Source organism: Gymnoscopelus braueri (genome assembly GCF_963280865.1).
Source record: "Gymnoscopelus braueri genome assembly, chromosome: 9".
Lineage (NCBI taxonomy): Eukaryota > Metazoa > Chordata > Actinopteri > Myctophiformes > Myctophidae > Gymnoscopelus > Gymnoscopelus braueri.
In genome coordinates, this window is record NC_137610.1 from 39,707,044 (window position 1) to 39,724,630 (window position 17,587).

Genomic DNA, 17,587 nt, shown 5'->3' on the forward strand with positions numbered 1-17,587 from the left:
CAGGGAAAACTCAATCCTGTGTAAATATGGACAAGCACACCTTTTATGCACGTACGCTACGCATGCGCGCGCACGCTCAGAAACACACAGGTCATATATGGGTGTGCAGAGTCAACAGGCTATATGTGTAGAGTAATTGCAACTTGGTTAACCATATAGGATGGAAATATTGCCAAACATTTCTGTTCCTGCTAAAGGAAAAGGGTGTGTTGCTAGCAGCTGAGGTCAACGCTTTTTACATCAAAATGTCTCTCCTTCTTTTTTTTGCAAAGATGGCTTATTTTATGTAAACATTTTGTCCATATGCACCTTTCTTACCTATATTCTGCTACTACACAGTAATATCAAGAGTGTTCATTTAACTGTGAGAGAGTACAAATGTAACCAAGGGATAAAGTGTACCTTCTCTTGCTTTGATCTAATCCCATTACATCTTGTGAATGTTTTTAAATATTCATGATGAGCACTCATATATTAGGGATGCATCTGTGTACTATCCAAATGTGATATTTGTGTCACTGCTAAAACCCACCACCCAGAGATTAAAGCAATCTGTGGAAATCAAAGCAAGGCAGCTGTGTTTTTATAACACCAGTACATAAGATTGATCAAATTCAGGAACATGGACTATATTATAGATAAGTCAGTTCATGTATGTTATCAAACTAAACTATTAGACTGGGTGTGGGTCTCAGTCCAATGATTGTGTTTATCAACTAAAGTGTAAAGATAAGTAATTCTGTATTGTTACAGTGTCTTCTCTCGATCAAGAGATTTAATTGCAACTGATTGATTGATTGAATACTTTATTAACAGTTTGCACAAAGTACAGCGGTACGATTATACAATGATGCTAAAAGGATAACACAAAAAACCCTGAGGGCTTGTTTCCATTGTGGTCCTGTAACACCCGGTAATCAAACCCTGGTCTCTCACATCACATGGGAATCCTAATCTATACCGCTGATACAAGAGGGAATCCCCCATTGGCCAGCGGAGATATTGGGCTTATGAGCAGCGGGTAGGGCTACTTGTCAACCTGTCGGTGTCCTACCTGACACCAGGGTCTAAATTTCCCAAGAAAAAAGCACAAAAAAAACCCCAAAACATACACTTTCATACAGATTGGTTAAAATAACATTGTATTCATTAAAATAAGTCCCGGATCGCAGATTTTTAAGTGGCAGGGGGTGCATCCAACATAAAAGACAGCTCTTGACTCTTAAACAAAATATAAGGATGTGGGATCTGTGTGTGGGTCTGACTGTCTTTATGTCTCCGAGTCTGTCTGTCCATCTGCGGCTAATCTTGCAAACCACTGGACCGATCACTGCCAAATGTCATTACATTTTGACTACAATATTTTTCACATATTGTGAATATTATTGTTGGTTTAATATTTTTCACATTTTGTTGAGTTCACAAGCACAGATCGATCCCCAGGTCCCCGCCCTACCTCCATATTTGGGCAAGACTGATGTCATCAATATGACATCATCAACATGATGGCATAAATCCACAGAGGAGCCACGCCACTATTAGGCCCTCTCTTGTTTTAACTGTCCTTGACTCACTAGTCTCTCAGCCAAATTAATACAACCCTACATAGATATGTCCAGACACACACACACACACGCGCACGCACACGCACACACACACACACACACACACACACACACACACACACACACACACACACACACACACACACACACACACACACACAGTATCTGAGTATCTGGAAGGGGCCTGGGACAGACGGGCAAAAAGAACATATGTGAAGTGTAATTTATTTTATTTTATTTTTGTTTTGTTTTGGGTGTTTGCCAAACGTTTTCCTTTGTGCAGTGTTCTATGAAGAGAATTTGATATTGTTTATTTATGTTTTGGTGTCTAATAATCCCGTAAGGGATGGGTCTTTTTGACAAGACACGAAAATAAAAATTCATTCATTCATTCATTCATTCATTCATTCATTCATTCATTCTCTCACACACACACACACACACACACACACACACACACACACACACACATATATATATATATATATATATATATATATATATATATATATATATATATATACACACACACACACACATATACATATACACACACACACACACACACACACACACACACACACACACACACACACCGAAATGCATGCATCTTCACATCCATATGCACATTACAGACCACAAACTCTCAAAAACACACAAGTACACACACACACACGTTTAATCCAAGTCCACACAGGCAGAACGACACACACGCACGTTTTAGCACACCCGTGCTCGTGCAGACAACAGGGCAGAAGTTAGACTTATGTCATTTGGGGGGACGATGTCCTCATGGGAGGAGGCTATGACACAATGGTTTCTCTTTAAGACCACTGTTTATTTTTCTGCGTGTCCATTGGGCTTGCTCACAAGAAACCCTTTCATAGCAGCAGCTGGAGTGTGCTCGTGCGTGTGTACATGTGTGTGTGCACGCGCATGTGTAAATCTGTATGTCTTGTGATCGTGTGTGTACGTACGTACTTACATGCATACACATGACTGTGTGTGAGTGACAGTGAGAGATTAGCTGTTTACTTTTAGCTTGGAAAGGATATATCTGTAAATACGAAGGCTGTTTTAGGCTGTCATGTTTCAGCAGTGAGTCTCTCTGACACATAGGAAGGGTTGCAGTCATCAGTCTACTTTTGAGTGTGTGTGGGTGCGTGTCCGTGCACATACATGCAATGTGCATGTGATAATGAAAGACATGTTAGATGGCTGTGATTTCAGACACGATTGGGAATGAGCATATAGTCACACATTCCCTCACACCCACAGAGACCGCGTATCATTATACTCTCTCACTCACACACACAAACACACACACGCACAGACCATGCACTATATACAGGGATGAATGGTCCCCATTAAACCATCAACTGTACTTTCATTCCTACGTGGGTTTCAAGTCTGTATGGTTTTCATTATTTAAGAAAATTTCAACATCAACACCAACCCTACACTTTTCTCTATGTATTCAGAGCTGTATATTGGACTCATTAATTCCATGCTAAACAACACTGGAATTAAGCCCCTGGAGAGCGATTCATGACAGTGCAATAATATTCCCCTGTATTGTTTTAATATAATGTTGTCATCCTGGCTCAGGCTTCCATCATTTTATAGGCTACATTGTTTGGTATTGTTAAACATTGTTGTCCATATTAACATCACCGGAATTTAGGATTTGATAAGTGATTTATGTAAGGGATTTGTGCATTCATCATTCTCAAAGGTGTTTAGTATACATCAACAAAATGGCATTATTGATTTCACAAATGTGCTCTCTATAAGTGTCCAGATGTCTTTCCCTGCTAATGGTACTTTGACTTACAAGGTTGACATTCAGCTCATGTTCTAATTCAGTAAATGCCTCATAGGCTTTAGTTCCTAGATCAGCATCCAGGAAGACGAATGTCCTCAGACAATAATATAGTGGTCCTAGAAGACCAACTAAAGGACGTCAACTGAAAGTGTTCTTGTGAAATGCGTGTCTGTTGTTTTTGTCAGAGCCGACACGTGGGCATGTTTGTTCATTGTTTTAATGTCCACCAGCCACAATAAAGACATCGCTTATGCTAATCAGTGTTGGTCTATTTGCACTCGGAAGTGCAATTCTGGCAATGTCCTGGGAATATCTGTTTCCATTTATTTTGTAATTGACCAGCCCAAATAACTATAGAATGAAAGAGAAAGGCAAAGAGGCATTTGCTAAAGCCTAATAATCAAGATAAAAACAAATCCAGTCATTGATATCGATCATTTGGCCACTGATTGAGCCAGACCAGACTCTGAATCCAAGGATAGAGAACCGATACGGTTCTGCTTATGAATGCAATTTATCTAAAGCAAGCAATCAATAAAACATAAAAATAAACAGACAAGTTGTTCTCAGTTACAGAAGCAGACATGGTAACTTATCTATAACCGTATAACCACTACGGGCACTCTCGCAGCACTCTCAAGTGACAGTTGCTGTGGACTTGGCCTTAACAGCGGAGTGCAAGAGTGTAAGAATAGGGATAAGAAGAAATGAGGCAGTTTTCCTTTTTCATGACATTCTTAAAAGAGGCCAGACTTTTATTTCCTTTTGTATTTTCTGTTTTTCCAGAGATGTTGCAGTCAGACAGACCCAACCTGAGGAGGACCCAGAGTGAGGAGACTCCTGCTACAGCTGTGCCTCGGGGCAGGTCAGAATATATGCATGCACGCGCACGCGCACACACACACACACACACACAGTTGTCCACGCAAGAATGTACACAGACGTTCATATACACACTAAACCCAAGCCTACAGACACACACAGCCTCTGAGCCAAATCCGTTGGGATTTGCAGTCACAGCAGTGATGATAAACCACAGAGGTGATGTAATCGTGGAAGAGATAAGACCCAGACTATCAGCAAACTGAATAAGAGTTGCTGTTCTGAAGACTGAACAAATGGAGGCCGGTGTCTTTTACAATACAATCTGTGAAGAATAAAAATAGGTTTGAACAATAGGAGGCAGTGTCAACTGCAGTCTCTGAGGACGTGATGGAAATAGTTTTAAAATGTCCCTTAGTGTAGCTTTGTTACAAGTAGTTTTAGTTTTAAGGGCACACGTAAGCATACGCCAGTATCATTTAATCATTTACATTGTAGAGCTGGCTTTGTTTATGCATGTGTAATGTATTTTTCCTACTGCTTTTCGATCCAATACACAGAGTACCCCAAGGGATTAGAGGATTGGGACTCCATAATGTATGATAATGGTAGTAGGGAAAATATACGAGTATAACTTCTTTCTAAACAGCCTTTACAGAGTGCGCCATAGGAACATGATCAAAAATCACGTTAAAAAAGGAAAAGAAAGGAAGAAAGTGTATGGTTGAATACATGCATGTCATTTGCTCTGAATGTGGTCTAGAGCCTGGTCTCATTGACTAGGATGGTAGTGTGATAATAAATACTGGAACTAGACTAGACTTGGTCCTAAGCGTTGTGGTGGGGCGCATTGGTCAGATTGGAATGTCCATGTAAACACTGTAGGGGAGCATTAGCACAGTTCACCGAAGAACCAAACCTCGCTGTTATGGAATACCATTCAACATCTCCGTCCATTTGTGTCTAAATAGAGGCAGTAGAGTGAAAAAAACGTCCATCAGAGAGAAAAGGGGGAGGGGGAGAAAACATATAGAGAGATGGAAGGACAGGCCTTTTTTTCCCCTCCTTCGTAGTGTTAGCAGTCTCCCATGACGAGATGCACACCAGCTTTTCTCTCACACAGACGCGCGCACACAGAGGAAAACACACATGCACATGCAAGTGTCAGTTCTGTGCTTGTTCATAGCCAGTGTCTTCGGCTTGTGATACTTTATTGTAGCTCATAAAATGGACTTGAAGGCAGAGCTGAGCCCTCTTTTCTATTGATAGTCCTCCAAGTTTAGGCCTCAGCATTCCACAGTCCTGGGGGTAAAAACGCCAACATGTTTTCATTGTATAAAAGGTCCTGTTGGAAACGGTTATATTTAGCAGTCGGAAAATATGAACGTATTTTGGAGAGGAAAATGAGATCGCACTTACATTGCATTGTGTTCGAGCACTTGTATGTACATGTGCATGTATGTGCATTTGTGTGCGTTTATACATGTACTTGCTGCTTGCTGTGTCTTTTGAGAAAATTATTCAGTGTTTTTGTCCACAGTCTTAATCGACTTTAATCATCCCCTCTCATCTTTTCATGTTTTATCCCATTTAATTCTTCTTCTTCCTCTTATGTTTAGCTCATCCTGTCCTACATTCTGTCATCTCGTTGCCTTCAGTTCTGTATTAAATCTGCAAAAGTTCCTTTTATGTTTTACAAAAGCCCCTCTCTCTCGCTCTCTCTCTATTTTATCTATGCAGGAGTAACAGGCACTCGGTGGGGGGGTCTCGAGGCTGTTCCCCAGGGTCCTCCACAGGGGGGGCTCTGACTAACGGGGAGCTGAGTGAGGACCAGAGCCCTGCGTTGGGGTCAGGTCTATCCGGTCGCCGCCGCTCCTCCAAAAGCTCCCACAGCAGTCCTGGAGGCAGTGCAGGTACAGTAACCACTCACATTACTGTTAACCACTTAAGCCTTATACTGTATACTTACGTATTTGTACAAAAATACCAAACCTAGGCAATATACAAGCTCACAACACGTCGCAACTTGTATATCTGCTATTTTAGAAAATGTTTCAAAGTTGCTTTTTTGTGCTTTTTTATTTATTTAATTGTTTTACATTTTTGCCTATAGTGTCTATAATCAGGATGAGTTATGACACAAAGAAATAAACAGACAAAATTGGAACTGTAACTATAAGATTTAAGCTGATAAAATGAGTACTCTCTCCTGATTGGCTGAAAATGTGCAACCCACCTGCAAAAATATCACTTACCTACCTTTTAATAGACTAGATGTTCGGGTGTTCCGCACATCTAGAGTTCAGGCCCTCAAACGTATGTCGCACTGCTGATCCGATTGATATGTCTGATTCATATTGTCGGGGTTTGTCAGACCCGTTGTACCCGTCTGTCTGTGTCTCTTTTGTGCCTTTATATGGAGATCTCTGTATCTGTCTGTGTCCCTTAAATGCCCATATATGGAGATCTCTGTATTTGTCAGTCTTAGTCCCTTTTATGCCCATATATGGATATCCCTGATGTCATCATTATATGCCCATATATGGATTGGTGGTTCTGGGCAACTGGATATCTATATATATGCCCTGGACAACTGGATGTACAAACATGCCTATTTAGGGGTGTATCGGGTTTGTTTATGGTTAAGTCGGAGTCATAGTGACATGCCTTTATATGGGCATATCGGGTTAGTTTATGGCTATGTCTATTAGCCTCCCAATTATTATAGGAATAGGATACACATACTTTTGTATTGTACCAGTATAAACCTGTAATTTTAGTGAGGTAATCTGGTGCACTACCCAGCACTGTGGTTTGTCTAAGTTCCATGCAGACGCTTACAAAATAGCCCATCAGCGCAGAGATTCCCAAATTAGCCGAAATGGTCGCCAATCTCGCCATGGATGTGGCTTTCCTGATGTGGGTGTGTCAGCAATATTCAGTTGACACAGTGCATGTTTGACGGCCATATATAACCGGCGAACAAATATTACGTTCTTCTTCCCCTTTATTTTGAGAACTACATAGACTGATTAGGCAATAAATGCAGATATAAAATGTAATAAAAGCCAGTACACATCAGTTGCTCTGCAGATAAACATGGACTCTACCAACTTCAAACTAGAGGCCTTTAAGCTATTAAAGTTGTATATGGTCTTACAACCTTTGTATCATATACTACAAGTGAGATCAGATCATGACTACAAAAAGTGCAGTCAGGTATTAAGTGGTAAATAACATTATCTCACCGACCTCTTTCCCCGCCTACTTTTCTTCCTTCCCTCCCTCCCTTACTCCTCCTCTCATCCTCTCCTCTCCTCTCCAAGGCAAAGTTGAACTGACGTCCAATGGACTGGAGAACGGCCGCGGTGGCCCGACCCGCCATGCGCCCCCACAGTCCTCCCCGTCTGTCAGACCCCCAGCCTCCAGCAGCAGCAGCGGCAGTCCCTCTCCAGGTCCAGAGGCCCCGGGCCTGGCCCCACCGGCAGAGCCTGGACCTACCGGGACCTCCGGTACAGAGCAGGCCGGCAACCCCCCCACAGAGCCCGTCCCAGACACACTCCCGGCTGGGTAGGAGCACTGGGGAGAGTATAGAGCTCTTGAGGACAGGGAGGGGCAGGAGGTTGGCAAGAGAAAGGGCAGGCGAGCGTTGGGGAGGGGCAGGGAGAGGAGCACATAGAGAGAGAGTATAGTGGGGTTCAGGCAGCTTGGGCTGAACACTGGAGGAACGTTTTGATTCAACCAAATTTATTATGAAACTTGACATATCTAATTATCCTTGTTTGACTCTTGCTCTCCCTGTCTTCCAATCTCTATCTCTCTCTTTCTCTCAATCTCTTAACTCAACCTGTGGATATACTGTAGCTGGGAGCAGAGGGTGCTGCCTCACGGTAGAGTGTACTATGTCGACCACAACACCAAAACAACCACCTGGGAGAGACCACTGCCACCTGGGTATGTCTCGTGTGTGTGTGTGTGTGTGTGTGTGCGCGTGTGTGTGCGCGCATGCACTGATTTGTTGATTGAGTGACCCTTTTTTGATCCCTCACAGGACAGTGTCAACATCAACACAATAGTAGTTCAATGATAGGATATATAGATATGTATGCTTTGGTGTGTGTGATAGAGAGTGAGGCAAGTTGTGCGTGAGTGCGTGCAAGTGCATGTATCTGTATGGAAAGTGTGCAGTCAATTTCTGAGTGACGCTGACACTCCCAGAATTAAATTAAATTCAATTAATTAAACAGATAAGATTTTACTGGCACGGTATTCTGCCATCTTGTGAACATTCTCAACATCTATCCCTGCTGGGCTTGCTGTCTGTCGTTAGGCACAGAACAGTATGAGAGGTCAGGGGCATGTGCGTGTTTGTGAGTTTGTGTGTTGTAGCACCACACTTGTCACTTACCATGCCTTTCACCAGTAAGACGGCCAACAAATATTTATAATATTTTCCTAAATTAATTTCAACTGGTGTTAACCATTTAAACCCTATATACTTCGTTGACCCCATGGGTCTGTACCTGACCCCCTCTTTTTGTCCCTATACACCAAATCTGTATGCTGAACATAGCAGGTCTACAAACTGTGAGTTTTGTAGATTTTTTGCAGAATGTTTTGCCTATTTTCGCTGATTGTTTGCCTATTATGACATGCCCAGAATAGGGCCGCCAGGTTGGAACCAGTTAAAAGAGAGGCCCAGCAGAAAATAGACCAGTGGCCTGAATTGCAGTTTGAACTGAATAGAACAAAAGTTGACAAGAAGAGTGTTTGCATTGGAGGAAGCCCTCTGTTTGGAAATAAATTTCAAACAATTTGAAGTCAGAATTTCACTCCAAATTAGGGTAATGGAGAAGCATAAGGGTCACTGAATTTAGATCATTGTCATGTCAGTGTTGTATTTGCTTGTGTAGTAATTCTCTCCTCATGGTGACATAACGCTGCATGTGATTCTAGGATAATCGGGTAGGTAATAATGATTTCGAATGCAGTTCAAATTAAAATGCAGTTAAGATTATACTGGGACACCAGTATAATCTAAAAATCATGCCGGTTTCCAAAGTTTTTACTATATCAATCGAATCTCTGACTTGTTTTGCATTACTGAGACGTTGCCCTAACCAAGCCTACTCAGTTTCTTTTCTCCATGCGTGTGTTTTATGTTTTTGGACACAACCATATACAGTACATTGTCCCCCACCTCTCACTGGCTCTAAATCACCCACGTTGTTTTGTGTGTGTGTGTGTGTGTAAAGCTGTAATAATTTTTTTAGCTGTAATAATTTTTTTTTTAATAATTTTTTTTTCTTAATGTATAGCATTAAAAGTCACCAACACCACCAGCATTTTCATGACATCTTTATTCCAACAATTACTTATTGATTTCCACTTGCATGCGTGCGGTCATGTGTGCATGATAGAGAAACTGCTTTTAGGAAAAGGTCAGCCCCGCCACCCCCATCTCAGTTTTTCCAGAGAGGCAATGAGAGAGTTGGGGCCAGAGAACAAAAGTCCTTTCTTAGAGGCACATGTACGCCCGTACAGCACTGTGTTGGCTGATGGCCGCCTGGGCCCTTCAGAGGATCAATTACCAGACTAGCGCTGGGTTAGTGTTCCAGATGTACGCACCAGGAACTGTTTAGTAGGGACTCAGGCAATCTAGGTTTTAGAATCCTAAATAATGAATCCCATCTTTGGACAGACTCTGTGTGTTGGAGATTTTGCGATGAGACTCTGAGTGCAACTGGTGCATATTCTTTAGGCAGTGTTTCTGACTTAGCTAGCCTAATACCTGGTCTCTAAAACTAAAGGTCAGAACTTGTAATTTATTGCAAGCTTATTATATTGCTGCTCATTGTCGTTACATCAGGAGGTGCCACACACCACGCTTAATTAACCACTTAAACAGTTAATTGACTTGAGTCCCCCTGGGGTCTTCGTCTATACTCGGTCCACTCCTTTTTTTCCATCTACAACAATTCTCTTTGCCACAAATAGACGATCTACAAGCTCACAATGTGTCAGGTTGCAATACGTTGCTTGTAGCTAGCTTGGAGATCTGCTATTGTTTGCCTATATGACATGACCAGAATATACGTTCGCTAAGCTCCGCCCCTTAGGTTAGACATACAACCCTAGTTTTGACAGCACTCACGTTGGTTTGCTGTGGGATATCAAGGATTTGCCACATAAAATAATATATCATTTTTGGAGCCAGAGCTTCCAAATTTCTTCCAAATCTTGACAACAAGGCCTGCAGCATGCACTGGAAATGTATGTGCATGACATTACTATTTCAACAAACAAAATACAGGCAAATGTTTATCACTCCCAAAGAAAGATGGAGAAACCGCATCTAAATCAATCAACTAAGTTTACTATATATCACCGGACAGGAGTGTTTGTGTACCGCATGGTAATTAAGACTACAAATGGTCGCATCTAATAAATAGACAAACAAATGAATAAACACTTTAACATTACAACAGTACATTGCTCCATGATTCTGGTTTGTTGAACTAGAACTTGAAACCAACCCCGTCCCCAAGACTCCTTTCGGAGTCTTCATCACAAATACAGTACATGTTCATGAATCTAATTGGAGAATGATTCAGGATGCAGCACCATGCTAAAGTACCCATGTCAACACATCAGTATCACTAAGGATTTTAACATTTGTGTGTTTTATATGATTTGTACCTTTATTACGATGAATGTCATTATAATTAGTTATATTCTCGTCATCACCTCACCTCACGTAATTTTCCCAACATTGAGCTCTGTGTGTGTGTTAGGCAGCACAGCCACAGCCTGCTGTTGTCAATGTAGATTTCAGCTTGGGGAAATGGATGACAAATGCCCCCTCCAACCGCTCTGAGTACCTGGAATGACTGTTGCAGATCACCCAGAAACACTGTTTCACCATAGTATTCCTATTCATGTTATTAATGTTGCTAATTATCGTGTACGTGCTTGCATTGACTCCCATGATATGTGACTGGAGTGTGTACCCATATGGCGGATAGCAACGGTTTCTTAGCTAGCATTAAACAATTGCTAATGGGGAGTGAGGATATAGAGCTATCCTGTGAATATGCAGCAAATACACATTTCTGTTGCACTGTGACCAACACTGCACCAATCGCATCCAGACTATTCCTGGTGTGGGTCCCAACTTGGCAATTTGTTTTAATGAGGCCAGCTCCCAGGATGACAGAACAAATGTCTCATTTGGGCTGGAGGCTACAAAGGTTTCAGAACACTGACATTATTATCCAGACATATCATATCCCCGCTCAAGGTCAAAACACTCAGCTATATTGTCAGGATTTCTGCTTGCTCATGAACCAACACCTTAGAGCTTGTCTTTACATAAGTCTTTAGCTTGCCTTGAATTGAATTAAAGCAATGTCAAACTTTGAGAGAACCTTGGGTTCTACACCTATCTGGGCATGATATAAGTCCAAATCTTGACTTGATCTGATGTCTCTGTGCTCTGTGAGCAAAGAAGTTTATCTTGTGTAAAGCTATATTTTGATGAAACCAGAACATTTTCTGTGAAGGTCTAATATATCATCATGCACTTCTAATCTATGTGTGTGATTGGGGGGTGGGGAGGTACTGTAGGTAAAGGCTGTTACAATTTCCTGTAGCCTTTGGGTTTGATAACTTAAGGGTAATTTAGTTGCACGCTGGTATCACACACTGTAAACAGACATTCTACAAGCTCGCAGTGAGTCGTGTCGTGAGCTTGTAGATCTGCTATTTTCTGTGGACACAACTGAGTATAAATCAGTCTTTATCTGATAAGTTCTGTCATGCCAGGCTGAGGACTGAGTTCAAGATGCTGAACTGTAGAGAAGAGAGTATTATGCTGCTGCTTTTTGCTTTGCAGTTATATACTATTGTTTCTGACTTTGCTAGATAACTTGTTGCTATTACCCAGATCAGGCCAGTAAAAGGCCATTCAAACTTGCGTATTTAAATCCTATTTGGTGGCTTACTGTAGACTGTATTACTCTCTCTGAACATCTTAAATTTACACCTAATACCTAAATATTGTACTTGCAAATGACAACTTAATAATTGACAACAATGTTTTTCTTGACAATTACAGTCCAGAATATTTTCTGAAAGCCTTGTTTTCTCCTAAAAGTCGGTCAGCCTGCTAATGGTGGATAGAATACAAACATTTGGCCATAGGCCATATTTACAAACAGGTATTGAATGTAGAGTTTAGTAGAATCAAAATGAGTCTGTATGTATTTGGGTATAGGTATTTTAATGTATCACTGTGTATACTAGGCTTTATACAGGTAACATGGTGCTGGATAACAACATTTAAAATCATAATATCTCCTTTAGTAGTTGTTGTGCAAAGTATATTTGCACATACCTGGAATTCGTTCTCTGGATTTACCCATCCTAACTATTAGGAGCAGTGGGCACCAGTTACACGGCAAGCTTTACGTTTCTGGCAACAAGATACTTATAGCACTTGTTACAAATAAAATGTATTTTCATTATTATCTTATGACTTATCACTACACAATAACCAAATTCATAACTTTTATTAAACTGTTGCTTGTTTCTTGTCATTTTAAAACTAGCCAGTAGCATCACTCTTCAGTTAAATTAAATTCACATCCATCTGCTACTGGGTTAAATAAGAATAGTATAAATATTAGTACTACCAGAGAAGTTGGTGTGACAAGCCTGCTGGAAGGGTTGGGCTTGGCACTATAGAGCTAACTGGGATACGTCCATAATGTTTTAATGGTACTAAAATAAATGGATGCATGGGGTGTGTCCTGGTGCCACTATAGAAATTTTTTCTTGTGGATCTCAGACTGTAGGTCTGCATCTTTATTTCACAATTTCTTCTCTCTAGGTAACTCTGTACTTGCCTCTGCCTATCACGTGTGCAAGTGTGTATTTGCATGCATGTGCTGGCAAACTGTGTGACTGCATTAATAGCTGCTGTGTAATGCATGCAGAGTTGGGAGAGTTAATTCACAGGTTTCCTTGTTCACTCCTGTGCTTGGAGCCACAGTCTCTGTCGGAGACGTGTGCTTCTCCCTCAGGAAATGGGAGGGCCAAGCGAACTAAAAGCTCCCTTTGGGCAACTGTGTGCATGCATTTAGTCAGAGATTTGTGCTTTCTTAAGTGTGTGTGTGTGTGTGTGTGTGTGTGTGTGTGTGTGTGTGTGTGTGTGTGTCACACACACACACACACACACACACATGTATGCATGTGTGGGAGAGAGAGAGGGTCGGAGGGTGACTGACTGTGTGCGTGTGTCTGTCCGTTTTTATAGATTTGCACTTATTGACTATCTTTCCATGTGTGTGTGCTTGTGCACCAGGCTGCTAGACCGTATCTGTGTCTGCACTGTTTTTGTTAGCATATGGAAGTCGTAGCTGTTTGCTCTACCAAATTCTGCTGTGTTTAAGTCAGAGATATCAGAATAGCGGCAGCCTTTGTAGCAGAACAACACTCAGTTCTGCAGAGCCCAGGGAATTCACTCATGTTGTTCTGTGTATGCGTGTGTTTGTCTGACTGTCTGTGTGTCTGTGGGACAATTCATATCTTTGTTCTTGTCATTGTCCAAACAATTTACCCCCCCCCTACACACACACACAAAACTATTGATATAGTTGATGCGTCATTCATACAGGTTGATGCCATTTACTCGCAGTGTATTGGACCTTGTTCTGAATAAAACTTGCGTTACTTTATTTGCTGCTTAATATTTGTGTTCTTTGTGGATCATATGTACTCATGACACAAATAGATAGAAACGCAGTCAGATACAAGAGAATGCCCAATAGACATGTACTTTCTGGAGAACCTACAATTTTCTCTGCTTTTTGGCAATAAGAATGGATGTCATATTTCTCTCAACTGATCCTTCATCAGTCTATCGCTTCTCCCATCTTTTCTTTCTCTCCTGCCATTCCTTCTCTGAATATGTTAAGCTTTTAGGAGATGTGATGCATCCACCCACTGTCGCTTTAATAATACCTTAAAAGACGAAAACAGACTGTTCCCTCTGACTCTCTCTCTCTCTCTTTCTCTAGCTGGGAGAAGCGTGTGGACCAGCGGGGTAGGTTCTACTATGTGGACCACAACACCAGAACAACCACATGGCAGAGGCCCACCGCCGAGTCGGTCCGCAACTACGAGCAATGGCAGAGCCAGCGCAGCCAGCTACAAGGAGCCATGCACCAGTTCAGCCAGCGCTTCCTCTACCAGGTAACACGACAAGCTCTCATTAACATCTGTACACTCTCTCAGTTACAAATTGATAAATTAACACAGAGGATTGCACAACATCCTATTATAACCTCTGTCCGTCAGTCATTCTGTTCCGTCATTCTGCCTGCAAACTTATAATGGGCTGTTTTATGAGTGAGGGGGGCGCTTTAGATATCCTCTCTATAGCACTAGGACGCTGATTGACACGTGCAATGTTCGAATCCAAGTTGTGTTATCAGCAGACATAGCTTAGCTGAAACAGCGTAAACATCAGCTCCTCATGGTTGTGGGTGGCAATGATTCCACAACGGGTTGTAAGTGACCGGGTTGTCACAAACACACCACACACCAACAGGATTAAATCACACTTCGAGCGCATTAACCCAAAAGTCTGCATATAGTTTGGCTGCGCACATCGCCGGGTATGGACTAGAAAATGTGCACACACACTCCCTAGATGCCCGGGCAGAACCTCTGCCACAATTTCTCACATGGGCCTGTTATAGCGCGACCAGGAGGCGCTATAACAGGCCTACAGATTTTGTCCAAACATCACGCAAATCGATACACAGTATCTCTATAGTCATTAAACGATCTTTAAATCTTTCAGATTTTTCAGATTCCACCCTGGCTAAGATTGGCTTCCAAAGTTTGCAGGAGTGCTCCGTTTTTAACAAAATGCCTCACAACGTGCGATTTCCATGAAATTTTGCACGCACATTCCCACTAGGCCGAGGAAGAAATGCCACCCTTTTAACATTGCCCTATTATAGCGCCACCAGGAGGCCAATTTTTGCAACAACATTTTGTTATATTACTCCTACAAATTTTGTCCAAAGATCACGCAAATCGGTACACATTATCTCTCTAGTCAAGTGTATCCGTCCAATTTTTTACAACGTTTTATATATTTGAGTCGACCCACCGATGTCGGGAGAGGAAACAAAGGGAGGTACACGACAGTGCTTGTAAAGCTGGCTCCAGACCAATCCAAATCGGCCCGACTTTGGGCCGATTTGGCTTCGGGAAGCGTCGGCCAGTCGGTTAGGGGTCCGTCGGCCAGTCGGTTAGGGGTCCGTCGGGACCTTTTCGGCCGACCCAGAGCCGACCGAACATGTTCAGCTTTTTAGCCGACTGGCAGAGCAGTGGCAGTGACAACAAAGGGCTGTCGGTGTTGCCAGATTATGTGAGAGAAACAAGCGACCATGTCTATGAAAACCTACATTCACTGTTTCTCGTTGTTGCTCCCAGAGAGAGAGAGAGAGATTGATTGATTTGACCTAGTTTTGCGCAGTTTGGTGCGCAACACAACCCTCGTTTAAGTGAATTGCTTTCACCTGCTGCTGCTGTGTGGAGCGCAGTGGTGGAAAAAGTACTCAAATGTTTTACTTAAGTGAAAGTATCAATACTGCAATGTAGAAGTACTCCGTTACAAGTAAAAGTCCCGAATTAAAAATGTACTTGAGTGAAAGTACAAAAGTATTGGTATCAAAATGTACTTAAAGTACCAAAAGTAAAAGTACTCAAATGTTTGAAAATAGCAGATCTACAAGCTCACAACGCGTCGCTTCGCGACGCGTTGTGAGCTTGTAGATCGGCTATTTTCAAATAGCCTAGGTATAAAATAGAGCTAAAGTGGTTACTGTATGTTTTATAATGTAATAATTTATATCTGCAAAGTAACTAATAACTAAAGTTTTCAAATAATTGTAGTGGAGTAAAAGTAGAATATTTTCCTCAGAGATGTATGGAGTAGAAGTAAAAGTACTGAAAATTAGAAATACTCCAGTAAAGTAAAAAATCCTCAAAAGTGTACTTAAGTACAGTACTTGAGTAAATGTACTTAGTTACTTTACACCACTGGCGGAGTGTGCGCTACAGGGCATATCTCCAAGCCAGGGTGACCTACCCAGGCTCATGAAATTCATATGCAGGCATAGTAGCCAATTAGAATGAAATCCGCAAAAACGGACTCATATACTGATACAGAACCATATATTGGCTATTATATTATGGCTGTCGGGTGGAAATCTTGTATGTTCCTTTTTTATTATTATTTAAAAACAATTTAAAATCGTGAAAATAGCCAATCTACAAGCTGTAATTATTAATAATTAAGAAATACTATATTTTAAAGAGTGAAAAATCAACTAAAGTCATTATTAGTGCAAGTTCATTCACATTTCATTTGAATGAAAATAACTTGTGGGTAAAATACATTCTGTGAATCTAATGTGATTAATGTGACCCCTACTTCAGTCAGTGAAGTCCAGGGCTGAATGTGACATATTGAGACCTATATAACTAAATATTGGTCATTTGCCAACACATTATTTTGTGAAATAAATGGGTTATATTTCACAGATAGTTATACTATTCTTATAATATATTAAAATACAATGATCCTTAACCTTCAAGTTAAATGCATTATTTCCGTGGACTTAAAAATCATTTTTGGACTTAAAAATCATTATTATTTTTTTGGATGGCCTTCCTGCCCTGGCAGGAAGACCGGGCAGGGCCTTTGTGCCCTCCAAAAAATTACAACACCAAAGGCCAAGTGGCCTTGCCCCTAAAATGACGAAATTCCAGGCTTGAATGCAATAGATGTACTCTGAGTCTGTTACAAGTAAAAGTCCAGAATTCAACATTTACTTGAGTAAAAGTACTAAAGTATTGGTATAAAAATGTACTTAAAGTACCAAAAGTAAAAGTACAAAAATGTTTGAAAATAGCAGATCTACAAGCTCAGAACGCGTGCATCGCAACACGTTGTGAGCTTGTAGATCTGCTATTTTCAAATAGCTTATAGGTATAAAATAGGGCTAAAGTGGTTAATGTATGTTTCATAATGATTTATATCTGCAAAGTAACTAGTAACTAAACATTTCAAATAATTGTTGTGGAGTACAAGTATAGACAATTGGAAATACTCCAGTAAAGTAAAAGTACCTCAAAATTGTACTTAAGTACAGTACTTGAGTAAATGTACTAGTTACTTACACCACTGCACGTCAGTGAAGAAAAAACGCTGGGAACATCCCTAAGTGGCTTTGCAGGGAAACAAGCCCAAAGTCGCTTATAATAAGCAGACCTGGCAACGCTGGCAGGCTAAAAG

The 17,587-nt window shown here is 41.2% G+C and overlaps 1 protein-coding gene across 2 annotated transcripts in view; it reads left to right on the plus strand.

The window, feature by feature from the left end:
* wwp2 (WW domain containing E3 ubiquitin protein ligase 2) overlaps positions 1-17,587 on the plus strand; it is an 85,030-nt gene that overhangs the window by 12,446 nt on the left and 54,997 nt on the right. For both annotated transcript variants that reach the window (XM_080438480.1, XM_080438481.1), the window contains exons 6-10: positions 4,177-4,255; positions 5,953-6,125; positions 7,539-7,782; positions 8,077-8,166; positions 14,292-14,466. In XM_080438480.1, the coding sequence (XP_080294606.1) occupies positions 4,177-4,255; positions 5,953-6,125; positions 7,539-7,782; positions 8,077-8,166; positions 14,292-14,466 (761 nt within the window). The remainder of the gene's footprint in view (positions 1-4,176; positions 4,256-5,952; positions 6,126-7,538; positions 7,783-8,076; positions 8,167-14,291; positions 14,467-17,587) is intronic.